Genomic DNA, 14,862 nt, shown 5'->3' with positions numbered 1-14,862 from the left:
CATTAAGGTTACGCCAACAGCAGCGCCCTTCCCATCTTGCGCCAGCCTTTTCCTTGTCCCTGCCTATTCGTTTCTGTCTGATTTGCCAGTTTAAGTGTTTTTTTCCCCTTCATTATCATACCATTGGTGCTGGTTTTAACACCCCTTTAGCCCCCTTCGTTGCCCTCTCTTCACTCTCTTCCCACTACTGACACAGCATCATCTGCCCGAGGCAGCTAAGCTATTGGTGGTTTGTGTCAAGGGGCCGGGCGCTGATCATCCAGGCACTGACCAGTGAACACAAAAGGGACCACCCGCTGCCTCATTTCATTCACTACCGTCAATAAGGGCGCCAAATTTCTCTCCGCCCACACCCGGGGCACTATGTTAGCAAAGGCCGTCTCAGCAGAGGAAGGTGGGTGTCAAAGGGAAAGAGAGAACCAGGTTCGAGTATAGGGCTTGATTATATACGCTGACCCCTGTAGCTTCACACGTGTGGTGCTTTCTCGCTCTAGTTTTCAAGACTCTGTAGACCCCTCGAATGCCTACAATGAGAGCATCATGAATACAGTCAGTATTTATACGGTCATTGGCTAGCTACCAAGCAATGTTCCTAAGAGAACTTCCTGAATATTGCAAAACATCCAAGTTGTAAAAACTTCAGAAGATAAAAAAACCAGCACAGCCAGTTCAACAGCCTAAGTTGCGCATAAGAAAACTGAGCCAGGAAAGATGTAAACGAGGAAATTTGATTTATCATTTAGGTAACTAGAAACACTGTCTGACCTCATTACAATATTTATTCAACCGAATTTGCGATTCAGACTAAACTGGTTTCTTTACCAGATGTTTATAATAAATTTATATTAAATAGTAAAGACAAAATGTAACCCCTCATGTGCCTCATAAGACTCATCCAGCCCTTACACTACTAAGATGTTGGCCCTCCCTTTCGTGTCCAGCCTTGTCTGACCTCATTCCTGATCACTCCAGGAGATCAGACAGTCCATACAACTGTTGAGTATGTCATGCTCCCTCACTCCTCAAAAGTGTTGTATATTCAACCACCGCCCCCAGTCTCTCACGAGCCGCAATCTGCTCAACTCCCTTCCTTAGGACTCCCAAACACTCCACTCTGAGGATACTGACCTCCGTTATAGTGCTAGGGGCCAGATGTACGAAGCACTGGTCGCAAGATGTACTGATAGGCCAGTTCCCAAAACACCGATTCCTAGTGGGTTGTAAATCACCTCACCTCATGAATATTAAAGTGATAGGTCGTTGAGAATCGCAGCCACCACAGTGATGGTGGACTTCTGGGGTAAACAGGCCACCATGATTGTGATTAAATAAAGCAATCTTTTTCTCACAAATGCAGTCCAATTTACTTCAAGGAAAACTGTATATGTTTAAAACTGAAATAAAATGTAACTAACATTTTTTAAGATTAGGCAGTGGTACATGGGACAACTGGCTACTCTTAAAAATATTTTTTTCCTCACTCTGAAAGGAGAAGGGGTCGCTTGATGACCTCTTTTGTTTGCAAATGACTTACCGCACACAATTCAGAAAATTATTAATGTTGTGTCACAGATTTTGGTCACAAAACTAAATACATTCCGATTCAGTGTTTGGAAGGAAGCCCTAAATATACTACTTCCAAATACCAAATAGGTATTCGGTCTCAAACCCACATTACGATCCAGTAATGTTTTACAGAATTGCAATTTGTAGTGTACATACCAAAATGCATTTTTGCAATCACACCGTCGCGATTTTGTGAATTATGCCATTTACGACCACAAAAAGCCTTCTTCCCCGTGGTTCATTACCTCAGCACACCACAACCATATCTAATGCGTTCTCATTCTCCTGCACCTCCGACAAGTAGTGTTGTAAGTGTCTGGTAGGCCCTAAGGCATGGGTATTTCCCACCTATACCTAAATGGGTAGAATGTGTCAGCCATAAATGAGCTGCAGGGGCACCTTGCACTCCTTGCCCGGGTGCCACTGCACATGCTGCACTAAAGATAGGTAGGCTACTCCCTCTCCGGCTGTTTGATGTTGTTGATCACTCCACAGTACTCCTTTTTCCTTCCACCTTTGGCATTAGTAGCTAAGGGTCTTATGTTCATACAGAACATTTCTTGCAAAGAGAGGTGTTGTCACAGGTGTAATACTGGCCTTTGAGGCACTCAGGCACTGCCAGGTGGTCCAGCTTGAAAGGACAGGGACTTAGGATGCTTTGGGAGGAGAGAAGTTTGAAAAGAGGGAGATAGCAACAACAACATCTTCCTCATCGTGCCTCACAATGGAAAATGGGAAGTGTGATGCAGTTACTGACCAATTATTGAAAATATATATCTATCTGTCATGATTTTGTTTAATCAAACCTCATGACTTGTAAAGATGAGGCTTGTTCCTTTTGTCGCCCAGCAAACCTTTATGAAATCGTCACATGTTACCTTGCTATACTTCAGATGGTGCTTCATTAGCGTATAGTGGTGAGGGTAGGTGGGGCAAAGGTGGCATGGAGCGAGAATGTTGACATAAAGCAATGAAGACATGAATCCAAAAGAACCAGTGATGGAATAATGCCATCCAACCACAGGCAAACCTTAAAAATTATAAACAGCAAAGCACTATTGACAATATGTTTGGACCACTTTTTTAAGTAGTCCACATCCAAGAAATGGTGTCCACCAAAGCTAAATGATGACCATGCAAAGAAGTGCATTGTGCCAGGCAAACCACCTTATCCAAAGGCTGAAAGGGGCTGTTCATGGGACTCTTTATCTATCTATCTATCTATCTATCTATCTATCTATCTATCTATCTATCTATCTATCTATCTATCTATCTATCTATCTATCTATCTATCTATCTATCTATCTATCTATCTATCTATATTATGTATGTATGTATATATATTATGTGAGTGTGTTGTGATGACATGAACTCTAGCCAGCTGCCTGAAGGCAAGATATAAAAGGCAGAAACCAGCAAGTAAAATTGTATTGTGTCAAATGTAATATGTGAAAGAGCTCACACTGGCTCTAACCTAGCAAAATGACTACACGTGCCTCGTCGCAAAAACGTAATGGGAATATTAGTGGGACAGAGAAACCATCCCAGAATGCCATGCATTGATGAGCAGCCCATCCAAGCAGTAGCAAACCATGACAAAATCTATGAAAGCAAAAGGGGCTGACCCAGACCACCCTGTCCGTGTATGGGCTTCCTTGAAGAATTGATGACATGAGGTCTTCCCGACACTTAAACCAGTATGTTGCCAGACCTGAAAAGGAAAGGAGGAATGTTTTAATTAATCCCAGCTAGCCACAATTATTATGAGCATATCTTTGTACTTTCTCAACCCTTTATGCAGACAAGAAAGCACAGTTATTCGTACTGAAACACAATCACAGGGAGCAGTCTCTTAACATCTAGTTTAGTATTAATGTATGTCGTACATGTTTGGTGTGACCACTACAATAGTTCCCATCTCAAGTTGTCTGTTTTCCAAGTCATCTGGCATCTTGCAATGTGGTTCTTGTCTTTAGAATGGATGCCTGAACTATAGGCTGAAACTGTTCTTGATTACGCGCCTTTCAACATGGCAGCGCCCTATGAATCTCAAGGCCAACATGGCGCTGCCCGTTATTGTAAATTTGTATAGTTGAGCTTACATCAAATAGGGTGTGATAATTTAGAGTAAAAAGATGTTTTGAAAAGATTGGCACAAAAAATCCTATAACAACTTGTGGTTTTGACCATTAACAGGGAGAGGTCTTTGCCCAAGAGGTTATGGCCAGAGGTCACGCCAATTAGCTGATTTGCTGGTTTCTGATTCAGACTTCACTCTCAGTCAGAGAAGTACATTGAGAGAGCCAGCTGTAGGAGCTGGGAGCAGCTGTGTGGGATCTCTTCTTGGCAGAAGCATGAGCCTGTTCCTCTGTGGAAGAAGTCTGATAATGAACAACCAGACTTGCTGTTCCAAAAGGAATGCTGTGCGATCCATTCCAAATAATCGACAGAAAGGAATAATATATCATACTTTATCCTACTATATTAGCATAGGGTATACAAATAGCATTATGGTCTAGCGTGTCATTTATGTCATTTAACATGCAAAATGATGTTTTAAATGTTCTTATTGTGTTCACGAATAACCATAATTTTAGCTGCATTTTTTTTATCTTTCTGTGTTGTTACCATACATTTTATGTGCACAAGACGAAGGCTTATAAAATAAACTTTTTAATATTAGATCTCCTGATTTTTAGAGCAACATTTGAGTGTGTTGTCTGCAAGAGGAACAAGCTGTTTCGATTTCCACGGTGTTCCTGGACCTATGGGCCTGCTAATAAGTAACCTGAGAGCACTACCTGCGCAAAGAATAGCTTGGTGGGTTTGTGTTAATGCTGCACTCCGCCGGGCTTCTCCAACTCAGCATATGCAGTGAACTAGGTCCTTGCATCATGGGTCTGAGACACCACCCCTGCAGTTCTGGGGACTCTCCAGAATGCGCATCATGTGGGCATTTTAAATTACTGCAGACAGCCAGAATTTCAAAACAATGTATGAAAAAATTAATGAATGAATAAATATGTTTTTGATTATAAATATATAATCATAAAAGAATTAAACATAAAAATACATCAGAATAAGTTTAAAATAAAATAGATCATAAAAATGTAACACATACCAATAAATTCAGCATAATAATTGAAAATAAACACATATTATTAGTTGCAAAGAAAGGAAGGCAAGTCGAAATTGATAAAAAATCCCTTGTCTGAGGATAGGCAACAGATACCTCCTCGTAGGGGGGTCGTAGTACCCACAAAACAACACCAAATGCTCTAAGGTCTGGGGTGACTTGTCCTCAGTGGGGCAGCTCTTCATAGAACTCAGTTCGTCAGGAAACAGTTGGGAGCGCACTGCCTCACACTCCAGCATGCAGTTTGCCCCATTGCATTATGGTAAATGCAGTACAAATCTGTGCTTACTTCATCTGTAGTTTTTTCACCTTAGTGGGTGCCCCTAGTGCTTTATATCTCTAGACACGTATTTCTCAGTTCGTATTGCCCTTGGGGAAAGCAGAGGTTAGATCGAATTGCGCACAACCGGAACCTTGTTAGGAGTGATCTTTCCCATCGATTTCTAACAATGGAGAGATATGGTTCAGTTCCAGCATTAGTTTTCAATGGTAGCAAAGCTCTCAAAGTTGGTTCTCCTATGACCGCACTCTCTACATGCTCCCCGGCCTGCTTTAGGAACAGCGCCTTAACTAACTTTCGGTCTCCTTCGGTTAACAGAAGTCCCCTGGGCATGGCCATTGGCCAGGCGGGATTGAAGTCATTTCAATAGAGGTTGTGCGTCAAAAAATGGCACAAGTCCTGTTAGAGCCATGATTTTTTACTCTAACCTGACTTGCACCGTTTTTTGACGCACAACCCCCATTTTTCTCTACGCCGGTGCTGCCTGGTTAGAGTCATTTTTTTTTTACTCTGACCAGCCTGCAGCGCCGGCTAACGTCAATCCATAAATAAGGTGCCCGCCTGGCAAGTTGGAATGGCGTTATCAGGCGATAATTTTTTTGACGCAAACCAGCGCCAGTACTGGTTTGCGTCAAAAAGTATAAATATTGGCCGCAGTGTGCTCACCACTCACACTGCAATCCACAGAAGCAACAGAGCAATTTTGGCAGAGGCTTCAGCGTAATCAAGGTACAATTCAAAATGTATAAAAAACCTAGAGCTTGTGGGGCCAAGGCCCAGCAACCTTCTACAAAATCTATTTTCTTCACGTTGGATAGCTTGACAGTTACGGTACCCCAAAAAGCTGCACCATATAACAAAACTGGAAGACATTTCACTCTGTAAACCTGGAGCAGCGGTTGAATAGGTTTACTACCCACCATTGATGCAAACCTATATTGAGATCCGCACGCTTGATTATTCGTGAACAGCGAGGCAAGGATTCCAGCTATTCTGCTCGTCAAAAGTGACCCCAAAATAGAGATACATGGCCACTCTTGAAATAGTGATGGGTCTGAGTTTAGAGGACCTCTTCCCACAATCCATGTAATGTGTCTCTGAAATGTTAGTGTCCAGCTCCAACTCGCCCACCAACTTGATGAACAAGCCCACCAAGCCTTTTTAACCATTTGATGTACGAGAGATTAACAGAGCATTGTCTACATATCTTTCCCATTTTTTGCCAAAAAAGAATTCAGACCATTATTATATAGCAAGAATAAAATCGGAGCTAGAACACAGCCTTGCATAACCCCCCCGTGGTAGACTAAAAGAACACTCCCCCTCTGTGCCATATCTATCTGAAGCATTGAAACCTGCATGAGTGCACGTAAAGAGTCAATAAACGACTGGGGCAACCCAAGATCCGCTGAAATGCTCATTAGCTTCGAGCGGTTAACCCGGGTGCGTAAATACAAAATAAATGGCTCCCTTCTTGGCTACTGCATATTTACTCATTAGCAGGTTTAAATTCAAACATTGTTCCATAGTCCCCTTGCCCTCTCTGAAGCCATATTGGGCCATACAAAGGATATTATTTGATTGAACCCACTCTTTTATGAGTTGCAGTATAATACGCCCCACAATTTTAACAGCAGAGTCAAGTAGGGAAGTTGGTCGGTAGCAACCTGGGTCCTGCCTGCAACCCTTTTAAAAGACGGGGACTATAACTGCTGATTTCCGTGACTTGGGATTTCCAGTTGCAACTGCAGTGTTTAAGACATTGGTTAATACGGGGACCCAGAGGGACATATTTCCCTTATAAAGGTCCATGGAGATCCCATCAGGACGGAGTGCTTTGTTCGACAGGCTAGCTCAAATAGCAGAATGAACTTCCTCAATTCCAAAAGTCATACCCAATGGGAACAGAGGAGGTCCTTCAACATCTGCCGGGGGACCATCTGTGCCCAGGGCATACACCTTGCTAAATTGCCCATCCATTGTGAGGTGGTGATATTTGTTCCTATACTGTCAGGTCAAGCAAGATAAGATGGTTTTCCGTTGACTATATGCCAAAAGCCCCTCACATCCCCCAATTTACAAGTTGTAAGTAACTTTTACCACATCTCATTAAGGGTTGGCTTTCTGCTCCTAGTGGCTTCCTTATGGGCAGCTCTAGCAGTTCTGATAAGTTGCAGATTCCTTGGCCTAGCACTAAGAGCTTGGTGTAATTTTTTATTGGCCACCCAACAGCTTTTGTCAAACCAGCCAGTTGAGGGGGCTCTACAAGGTCCTGACAATTCAAGCATAATTGTTCTTATAGTGTAATTTAAAGACTGGAAGTCAGCTAAAACATGAGCAGAAGGGCCTCAAAAGCTAGCAAGGAATTTAGAAACATATTGGGATTTAAACTGACTAAGGTTTTCAGCAGAGTGGGGTTTGAAATGTTACGACAATTAACCTTATGGCCCTGATCTTTGGGACTCAGGCCAACCAGTCCTGAAACAACATTCGGGCAGACTGGTATTGCCATTCTAACCTTGATGGGGTTATGGTCACTGTAGCACGATTCATATACCTTACCAAAGCTGATAAAACACTCAAGAACCCTTGAGGTGAATACATGATCGATGATTGGTCCCTTGCCCCAGCCTATGAAAGTTATATTATAGTCAGAAATATGGCACAACCAATGACAAACGTTGTTTTTGAGGTCAGTGGTAGATTCCCCAATTGCAAAGCTGAAATGGGGACCTCCTGTCATAGCTGCAACATATGGGCAGCACTCTGGTGGCAGATTAAGATGGGGTAGGCCTTTATGTAACTGAGGCCAAGATCGCCCCTTGCGCCCTGAACAGGCCTTGCTTCGGGCTGATTAATCAGGGCCTTCTGAGACGGCCCTCTGCTGGCCTGAGGGAGCACAGTATCCCCAATAGATGGAGGAGATGGGAGCACAGTAAGAGTATCAGCAGATGTGGTACTTAGAACCATACATGCAGACACAACATCTTGGGACCTACTAGTGACCCCTGCTGGGGCTGGAGTAACAGAATGACTCGTGCCTATAGAAGAAAGAGTGTTGATATTAGCAGCCGTCTTTGGCAAACATAAAACAGCAGATTCTAAGCTATGTAGTCTCTCTATCAAAGGAGCCACACACTGAACGATCACGGATTTGAGTTTGTCTAAAATGAGGTCCCAGTCTGGAGTATCTGCTCCCAGGCATTGAGAGAGCCCCTTGTCAGAACCATTTCTTGTGGTATGGGCCCAGAGCCGACAGTTTGCAGGTCTCTTTGTTTGGCGCTTTCTCTTAGCTGAGGTGGCGCAATGACTGTTGTTTAAGGTCTCCTGGACTTCATTCCCAATGAGAACTTTGTAGACGGCTGACACAGTGTTAGGGGGAACAGACAAGTCGGCGAGGTCTGAGCTAGCTTGCGGGTCTTGCTGCGTCGTTGAAAGGCGGCTTGGAGCTTCCCCTCCGTCCAATGATAATTGTCGCTTTGCAAGGTCAATCTCTTTAGCAATCATCCCCATTGCACGGACTAAAAAAGAGTCCACAGTGGTGCTCTGAGATGGCTTATTAATGGTGTCCTTTTCCCCTTGCAGTTTACGCTTGCCCATACTACCCTCTTAACAGACCTTAATCTCCAAGACAAGTGAACAGTAGTGAACAGTAGTGAAGTGCAAAAAGACAGGTCCGAGCAGAGTTGTTAGTTACCCAAAGAATGCTCACTCCTGGGAAATGAGGATGACAAAGACGAAAGGGGGGGCGCAGCCCAGTCTCCTCTGGTCAATGACGGGTGAGGACGGGCCCGGTATTCGCCTGGCGCATGCACCGCATGCTCCCAGCAGCACTTTATTAGCACAGAGCAGTAGCCCCCTCCTCCAGGGGTGTTGCAGGGCCTGCAAGGGGATGAAGTCCCATTCCTGCAGAGTTTGTCAGGCGCATCCCGCACCGCAGTTCCCAGTAGTGCCTTAGTAGCGCAGAGTGACAGCCCCCTCCTCCGGGTGAGATGCTGGACCAGCGAGGGGGGATGAAGTCCCACCCCAGCAGAGTCTGTCAGACACGTCCCACACCTCGATTCCCAGCAGTGCTTTAGTAGCGCAGAGCAGCATCCCCCTCCTCTATGGTTGAAGCAGGGCCTGCTGGGGATGAAGTACCACCCCAGCAGAGTCTGTCAGGCGCGTCCCATGGTTCTCAGCAGTGCTTTAGTGGCGCAGAGTGACAGACCTCTCCTCCAGGGGTGATGCACGGCCTGCTGGGGATGAAGTCTCACTACAGCAGAGTTTGTCAGGTGCGTTCGGAGCCGCGGTTCCCAGCAGCGCATAGGTATCACAGAGCAGCAGCCCCCTCCTCCAGGGTTCCAGGGTTCCCCGTCAATCATGGGTAGCGTCTAAGTCCCTAACAATGGTCTATAAAGTCCTACACCTCCAATCATCTTCCTTTCTGGTGAATATATTTTCCTTAAGTCAGCTTTGATTCCCCCTTAGACTTATGGAGACCATGCGCTTTGTACAGCAGCAGCCAAACTGTGAAGCTATCTCTTTTTGAGTTTGGGGGCAGAGAAAATCTACTTTTTTTTTTTTAATGTCAACTCAGAAACTGTTTTTTGAGTATTGACTATAACTCCTTCCCAAGCCAATGTTAGGTTCTAAGGTTGTGTCTTGCTAATGCTTGAAAAGCAACTGTGTATCAGTGCTCTACAAACAAATAATGACATAACATTCCTCTAAATGGTTAATAAATTGGGCATTTAAGGGTGTCACATAAATAGGCGTGTGCTACTTTTCTAAGTGGCCACTACAAAGTTTTTGGAGGTATTTACACAGTGCAAACATTTCACATGAACAGATTAGGTTTCCATGCACGTTACTCGTCTGCATAGGTGAGATTTACAAAGTGTGAAAGTTATGAGTTTTGCCAATGCTTTTGTGAATTGAGACTGGGGTGTATTTCTCGCACTTTATGGGCCACATACTATAACCAAAGGTTGGAGGCGGAAGAGGATGGATTCCAATGTGATGTCAACAGAGAGAAGATGAAACAGGTGGAGGGTTCGAGAGGGGGAGGAGATCCATGAAGAGAACAAGACCATTACTGGTCTGCTTTGCTTTGGAGACTAGGTCCATGATGTAATGGATTTACATAGAACACCACACGAGGTAGTGGGAGCTTTGCCCATGAAGGTAATGTCCATGTCATTTGTGTGGAGTTGAGGCAGGTAGTGGTCACTTCTCACTAATGCAAGCACAAAGTGAACGCAGTGCCAAGCACTATTTTTGTGTTGTGGTTGTGCCACATTTTCGGTGCAGCCAGGGTGCAAAATGTTAGTGGGTATGTACAAAGCCACTCAAATCTTCGTGCTGCCTGGCATTATATTGCATCAGGGAGGAATCACACTGGTTACAATAGTGAGAGGATTAAGCCACCAAGGATTGCTTAGTGGAAGAAGAGATCACTTCCTGCACAAACATAATCCAGACAACTCTGCAGGTAACATTGCACCATGGGGCAGGGGTGCCTGCGTTGATGCCAGGCTGCCGCAAGTGCACCAGTGCAAGGAGAGAACAGGAGTGCATGTCTTAATAAATATTCTGCATTTCTGCTCCAAACGTCACAATGCAGGACAACAAGGTCCTTGGCTGCATACTTTGCGTGAAAGATTAGTAAATCTGGGGGCCAAGTCTCCAGGGGGAGAAGGGCACACGATTGGCAGAGTTTAAGGAAAACGGTACATTTTGTGACCATCAATTTTCAAATAATAGAGATTTGTGGGTGCTCTGCTCAGGCTTTGTGCTAATGCACACAAAGGCCCTCGTGCCGACATTAGTCACATGTACACACACAAGACACGTACAGAATGGCACCACGCACATCCCCAGATATCATTGCCGCAGAATTTAATCGGTGCTGTTTTCTAAAGTAAACTAAATTGTATATGGCAACATATCCCTGCATCCGCTTAAAGAAGGGAGAGCTACATAGAGAAAAGGAAAAATAAGGGTGAGCATTCAAGGCACACCACAGTCTACGGATCAGTGGCACAAACGATACAGATAGTTGAGAATATCTGTCTTTATAAAAACGTATATGATATTCGTGCATTATAAACCTGTAGTTCTAATTACAGTTCCCCATCGATTTTTACCTCAACTCCCAATGCACCTGCTGTGAACCTTTCTGTGCAACCTGAAAATCAAAGGTTTGAATCCCAGTAGAAGCAAGAATTGCCAAACAGTTTTGCCTTTGATAATGTGGTGCAGACCTATTGGCTTTAACAATGTTTTTTCTGTTTTCCCAGAGGCCTCTATGTATCTGCTTGTACAGTGATCATCTTGGAATGCGTTTTATTAAACCAGAAGAAAACGCTTAGAAAGATTTCGGTCATATCACCTTGGATTGTCCTTTCTTTTGCTTCATTGAAAAGGTTTTCAGGGTGGCCACTGCGTGCATGCGTACATGCGTATGCGTGATGTCCAGCAACTCCACACCCTCGTCCAGAAATGGGTGAAATGCCTGTCTCAAACTCAACTAGTCCAAGACAAAGGGGCATATTTAAAAAGAGTAGTGCTGTGTCTAATGCAGGGCCACTTTTCTAGGCCCCCCTTTAGTGCACCCCTACCGTTACCCTATTTAATATACCGCGCACCATGGCGCAGGGTAGGGGTAATAGCGTGAACATTTTTGACGCTATTGGTGTATTTTGCAGGGCTACCTTCAAAAACTTGTTGGCGCTAGTCCTGCTAGGCCCATTTTAATAAATGGCGTGCTCCCTTTTAACGCCTGGTCAGAGAAGGCGTTGAAAAATGCTGCTAAATTTTTTCATTCCCCCCAAAGGTGGAATGCCCCCCTTCCATACATTATGCTTGGCGCAGTCATAGTATGGCGCAGGCATAGTGTGGCGCAATGGGTTGCAAAGTGGCACAATGCATGCATTGTGCCACTTTGTGAATATTACGCTGCAATTTTTTCGTCTAACGCCACATTATCATCAAAAAAATAACGCTGATGTGGTGCTAGAGCTTCTTGAATCTGAGCCAAAATGTCTACTATTTGTCAACAGCAACAAGGAACCCCAACTTTAATCCTTACCTTCTGAACTGAACCTGGACAGATTCACCCGTCAACTCAAACTCTTCCATTTCTCCTGGGCATTGATGGAAGATCTAGGACAGCATGGTACCAGCTGTGGTCGTCCAAAATGTGAAAGCCTTTCTCCTTGAAGCCAGTGTCACAAAGACCTTCTCTGGTCCTAAAGCATCAGGCTGGAGGCAATGCCCTGGTCCACAGCCTCCTCAACATTACCCCGGCCTCCCTGAAAGACATCCTGCATCATGTCTCCTCAAAGGCCTGAAGAAGTTCAGCCATGTGACCCTATTCCTGAGGGGTGGACACCGGCTCCCCTTTCAAGCCCACATCCTCCTCCGCACTGGCTATATCATCAACAAGGGTACAGGTGTGGCACCCCTGCCCATCTATCGACATGTTGAGTGAGTGCCACACCTGAACCCAAGACTCATAATAAAAAAATGCAAAAAAGAGAAAACTAGAAGACAGTCATTCACTGATGTAACAAAATCCCCAGCAACATCTGAAAAGTACCAACTCTCATGCAATCAAAGAACCAGGAAACTCCCCTCTTCAGAGAACATCACATCTTTATATTTTAGGATCCAACACCCTCAAATATTACTCTCAATGTAAAAATTCTTGAATCGTATCCTATATAACCCCATATCATACTCAGCACTCTCTTACTCTCTAGGTATACTTGTGCTAAATACATTTCCTTATGTGCATATATATATAGACAAGATGGCACCCACTTGAACAAGCACTGGCAAAGCCAAAATGTCTGGTGTTGGCTGCCAGTATTTTGAAAACCTTCATTACAAAAAACATGAAACACTCAAGGGAGAGAACATCTAAAACATACACAGACACACACATACACATTAGCGCACCCGTTCCTGACAGCGAAAAGGACTACTTTCTGAGTAGGTGACAACACTGTGCTTGGGCAGAATGCTGCCAGACCCCCATAAGGTAACAAACAGCTGAAGTGGTCTCACCCACATCCTCTGGCAGCATGCTCTGTGGGCAGAAGCAAAATGAGAATACTCCAGGACAACTGTGGAAAAGGGTTGGCTGTAAGACCTAAAAAGTTCTAAATATTGCATGTTTTTTTTAAATCAAAATGTCTTAGCTAACGCCAGACCTAAATAGACAGGGCCAAAGAATCGTATATAATATTAAAAGACAATTAGTATTTTAGATATAGTTGTAGTTGGACACTAGTTTTTTTTTTCGGGTAAACTTTCATAGTAGGGTCTTTCATTTTATGTTTTTATTACTATTCCCCTGGAGCTACAGAGGTAATACCGTGTGTTATGTCCCATCAGTGTAGTATTTAAATACTGTTAATTACTGAAAATGTCTCCTGAAGCATTGCTATAATGGCCAGCTGGAACAAAGGGTTAATCCCTAAATTCTCTCGACATTATTCAACAACTTTTTGTGACCATGATCTATTTTAGGGCTTTAAAATGCCAGACAAAGTGTGATAAATGTGACGTTGGTATGTTTAAGGCTTCAACTGATCTACATTAATAGCACTCATCACTGCTGTGGTACTGCAATTACTGAACCGTGAGTAATTATCACAGATTTAGTACCTGACACTCATTAAATGAATGGCTATGACCTGTTATTTGAGGATTTTACTGCCCCGTGTGCCATAGTCGAGGAACTCTCTGATAAATGCCCCTTTAGCAAAAGGAGAGTTGGAAAAGCCCAAACAAACTGAATCCCCTTTTTTCTCATACCTGTTGGCCACTCATTTCTTGCTTGTCAAATTACAAAGCTTGCCTGTTGGATATTGTACTGACCTTTCTGCATTTCTTACATTGTACTGGTTTTGCTACAAGCTTGCACTAACATTTGAAAGGGTCAGTCATCAATGAAAATGTTTTTTTCTACGTGTCAAGTAGGGTAAACGTTAGAATGAAATAGTAATTGTAATTGTAAATGCATTGCTCAGAAAACAAAGCAAAATTGCACACTGCAATCTAATTAATAACTTTTGACTATTTCACAAAGCGCCCAGAGGCGGTTTGTGGCTGCCTCCAGAGCTTTACTTTACCCACCCTTCAAGAATTACGCGAAAGGCGAAGTACGCAAAGACTTACCAGTGGCCCCCATCACCGCGACGGTCTTCAGCGTGTGTAGCAGAAGGAACCAGGGTAAACATCTCCATGGGCTGGTAACGCCCATCTGCTGGCTGTCTCTGCTCGGGGGGTCTGCACTCAGGAGTGTGCGTGAGTCTGAATGTCTTCACGTGCCCAAGGGAGCTGGAGAAAAGCGGGGGCGCAGGCTGCTTCTAAGCGCCTGAGCAGCCCTCACTGGCTGCGGAATACCTGGCTTTGCCTTTCACAGGCGGAGGGCGTTGCACTCGCCTCTTGGAAAGACGACGCTAATGTGCCCCAGGCAATGCCTGGTCTGTTGTGAGTGGATGCTGTGGGCGGCTCGTCCACCTCAATGTTGTCTCACGTTGCCTTTATCTCTTTTGAAAACTACCAGCGCGGTTTATTAAAAGAATAACAGGCGGGCTCTGTGACTCCACTACGGTTTTATTATAAGCAGGGCTACCGGAATTGTGCGGCTGGGAAGGGCCAAATTATGCGGAAGCGCTGATGAAATTATGCGGCAAAAAAGCCGAATTATGTGGCGTAATGCTGCACATTATATTATAGTATTACGCCATTATGTTTGACATTTTTACAGTTGTTAACACTGTCTGGGCATTGGTTGCATCTTATTTGTTCCAGGTTAACACTCAAATATAGAAATAGGCAACCGGAAAGGTGGCCAGTCAAGTTTTAGGGAGCGCCTTGCACAGTG

The 14,862-nt window shown here is 44.2% G+C and overlaps 1 protein-coding gene across 1 annotated transcript in view; it reads right to left on the bottom strand.

Moving 5' to 3' along the window:
- The window catches only part of LOC138265058 (serine-rich adhesin for platelets-like), a 67,175-nt gene extending 52,736 nt beyond the window's left edge, over window positions 1-14,439 (bottom strand). The window contains exon 1 of the mRNA XM_069212606.1: window positions 14,151-14,439. Coding sequence (XP_069068707.1) covers window positions 14,151-14,235 — 85 coding nt within the window. The 5' untranslated portion in view covers window positions 14,236-14,439. The remainder of the gene's footprint in view (window positions 1-14,150) is intronic.
- Between the last annotated feature and the right edge of the window lie 423 nt (window positions 14,440-14,862).

The sequence above is a fragment of the Pleurodeles waltl genome, chromosome 11 (assembly GCF_031143425.1).
Source record: "Pleurodeles waltl isolate 20211129_DDA chromosome 11, aPleWal1.hap1.20221129, whole genome shotgun sequence".
Taxonomy (NCBI): domain Eukaryota; kingdom Metazoa; phylum Chordata; class Amphibia; order Caudata; family Salamandridae; genus Pleurodeles; species Pleurodeles waltl.
The sequence above is the reverse complement of the archived record's forward strand: the minus strand, read 5'-3'. Positions and strand labels throughout refer to the sequence as shown.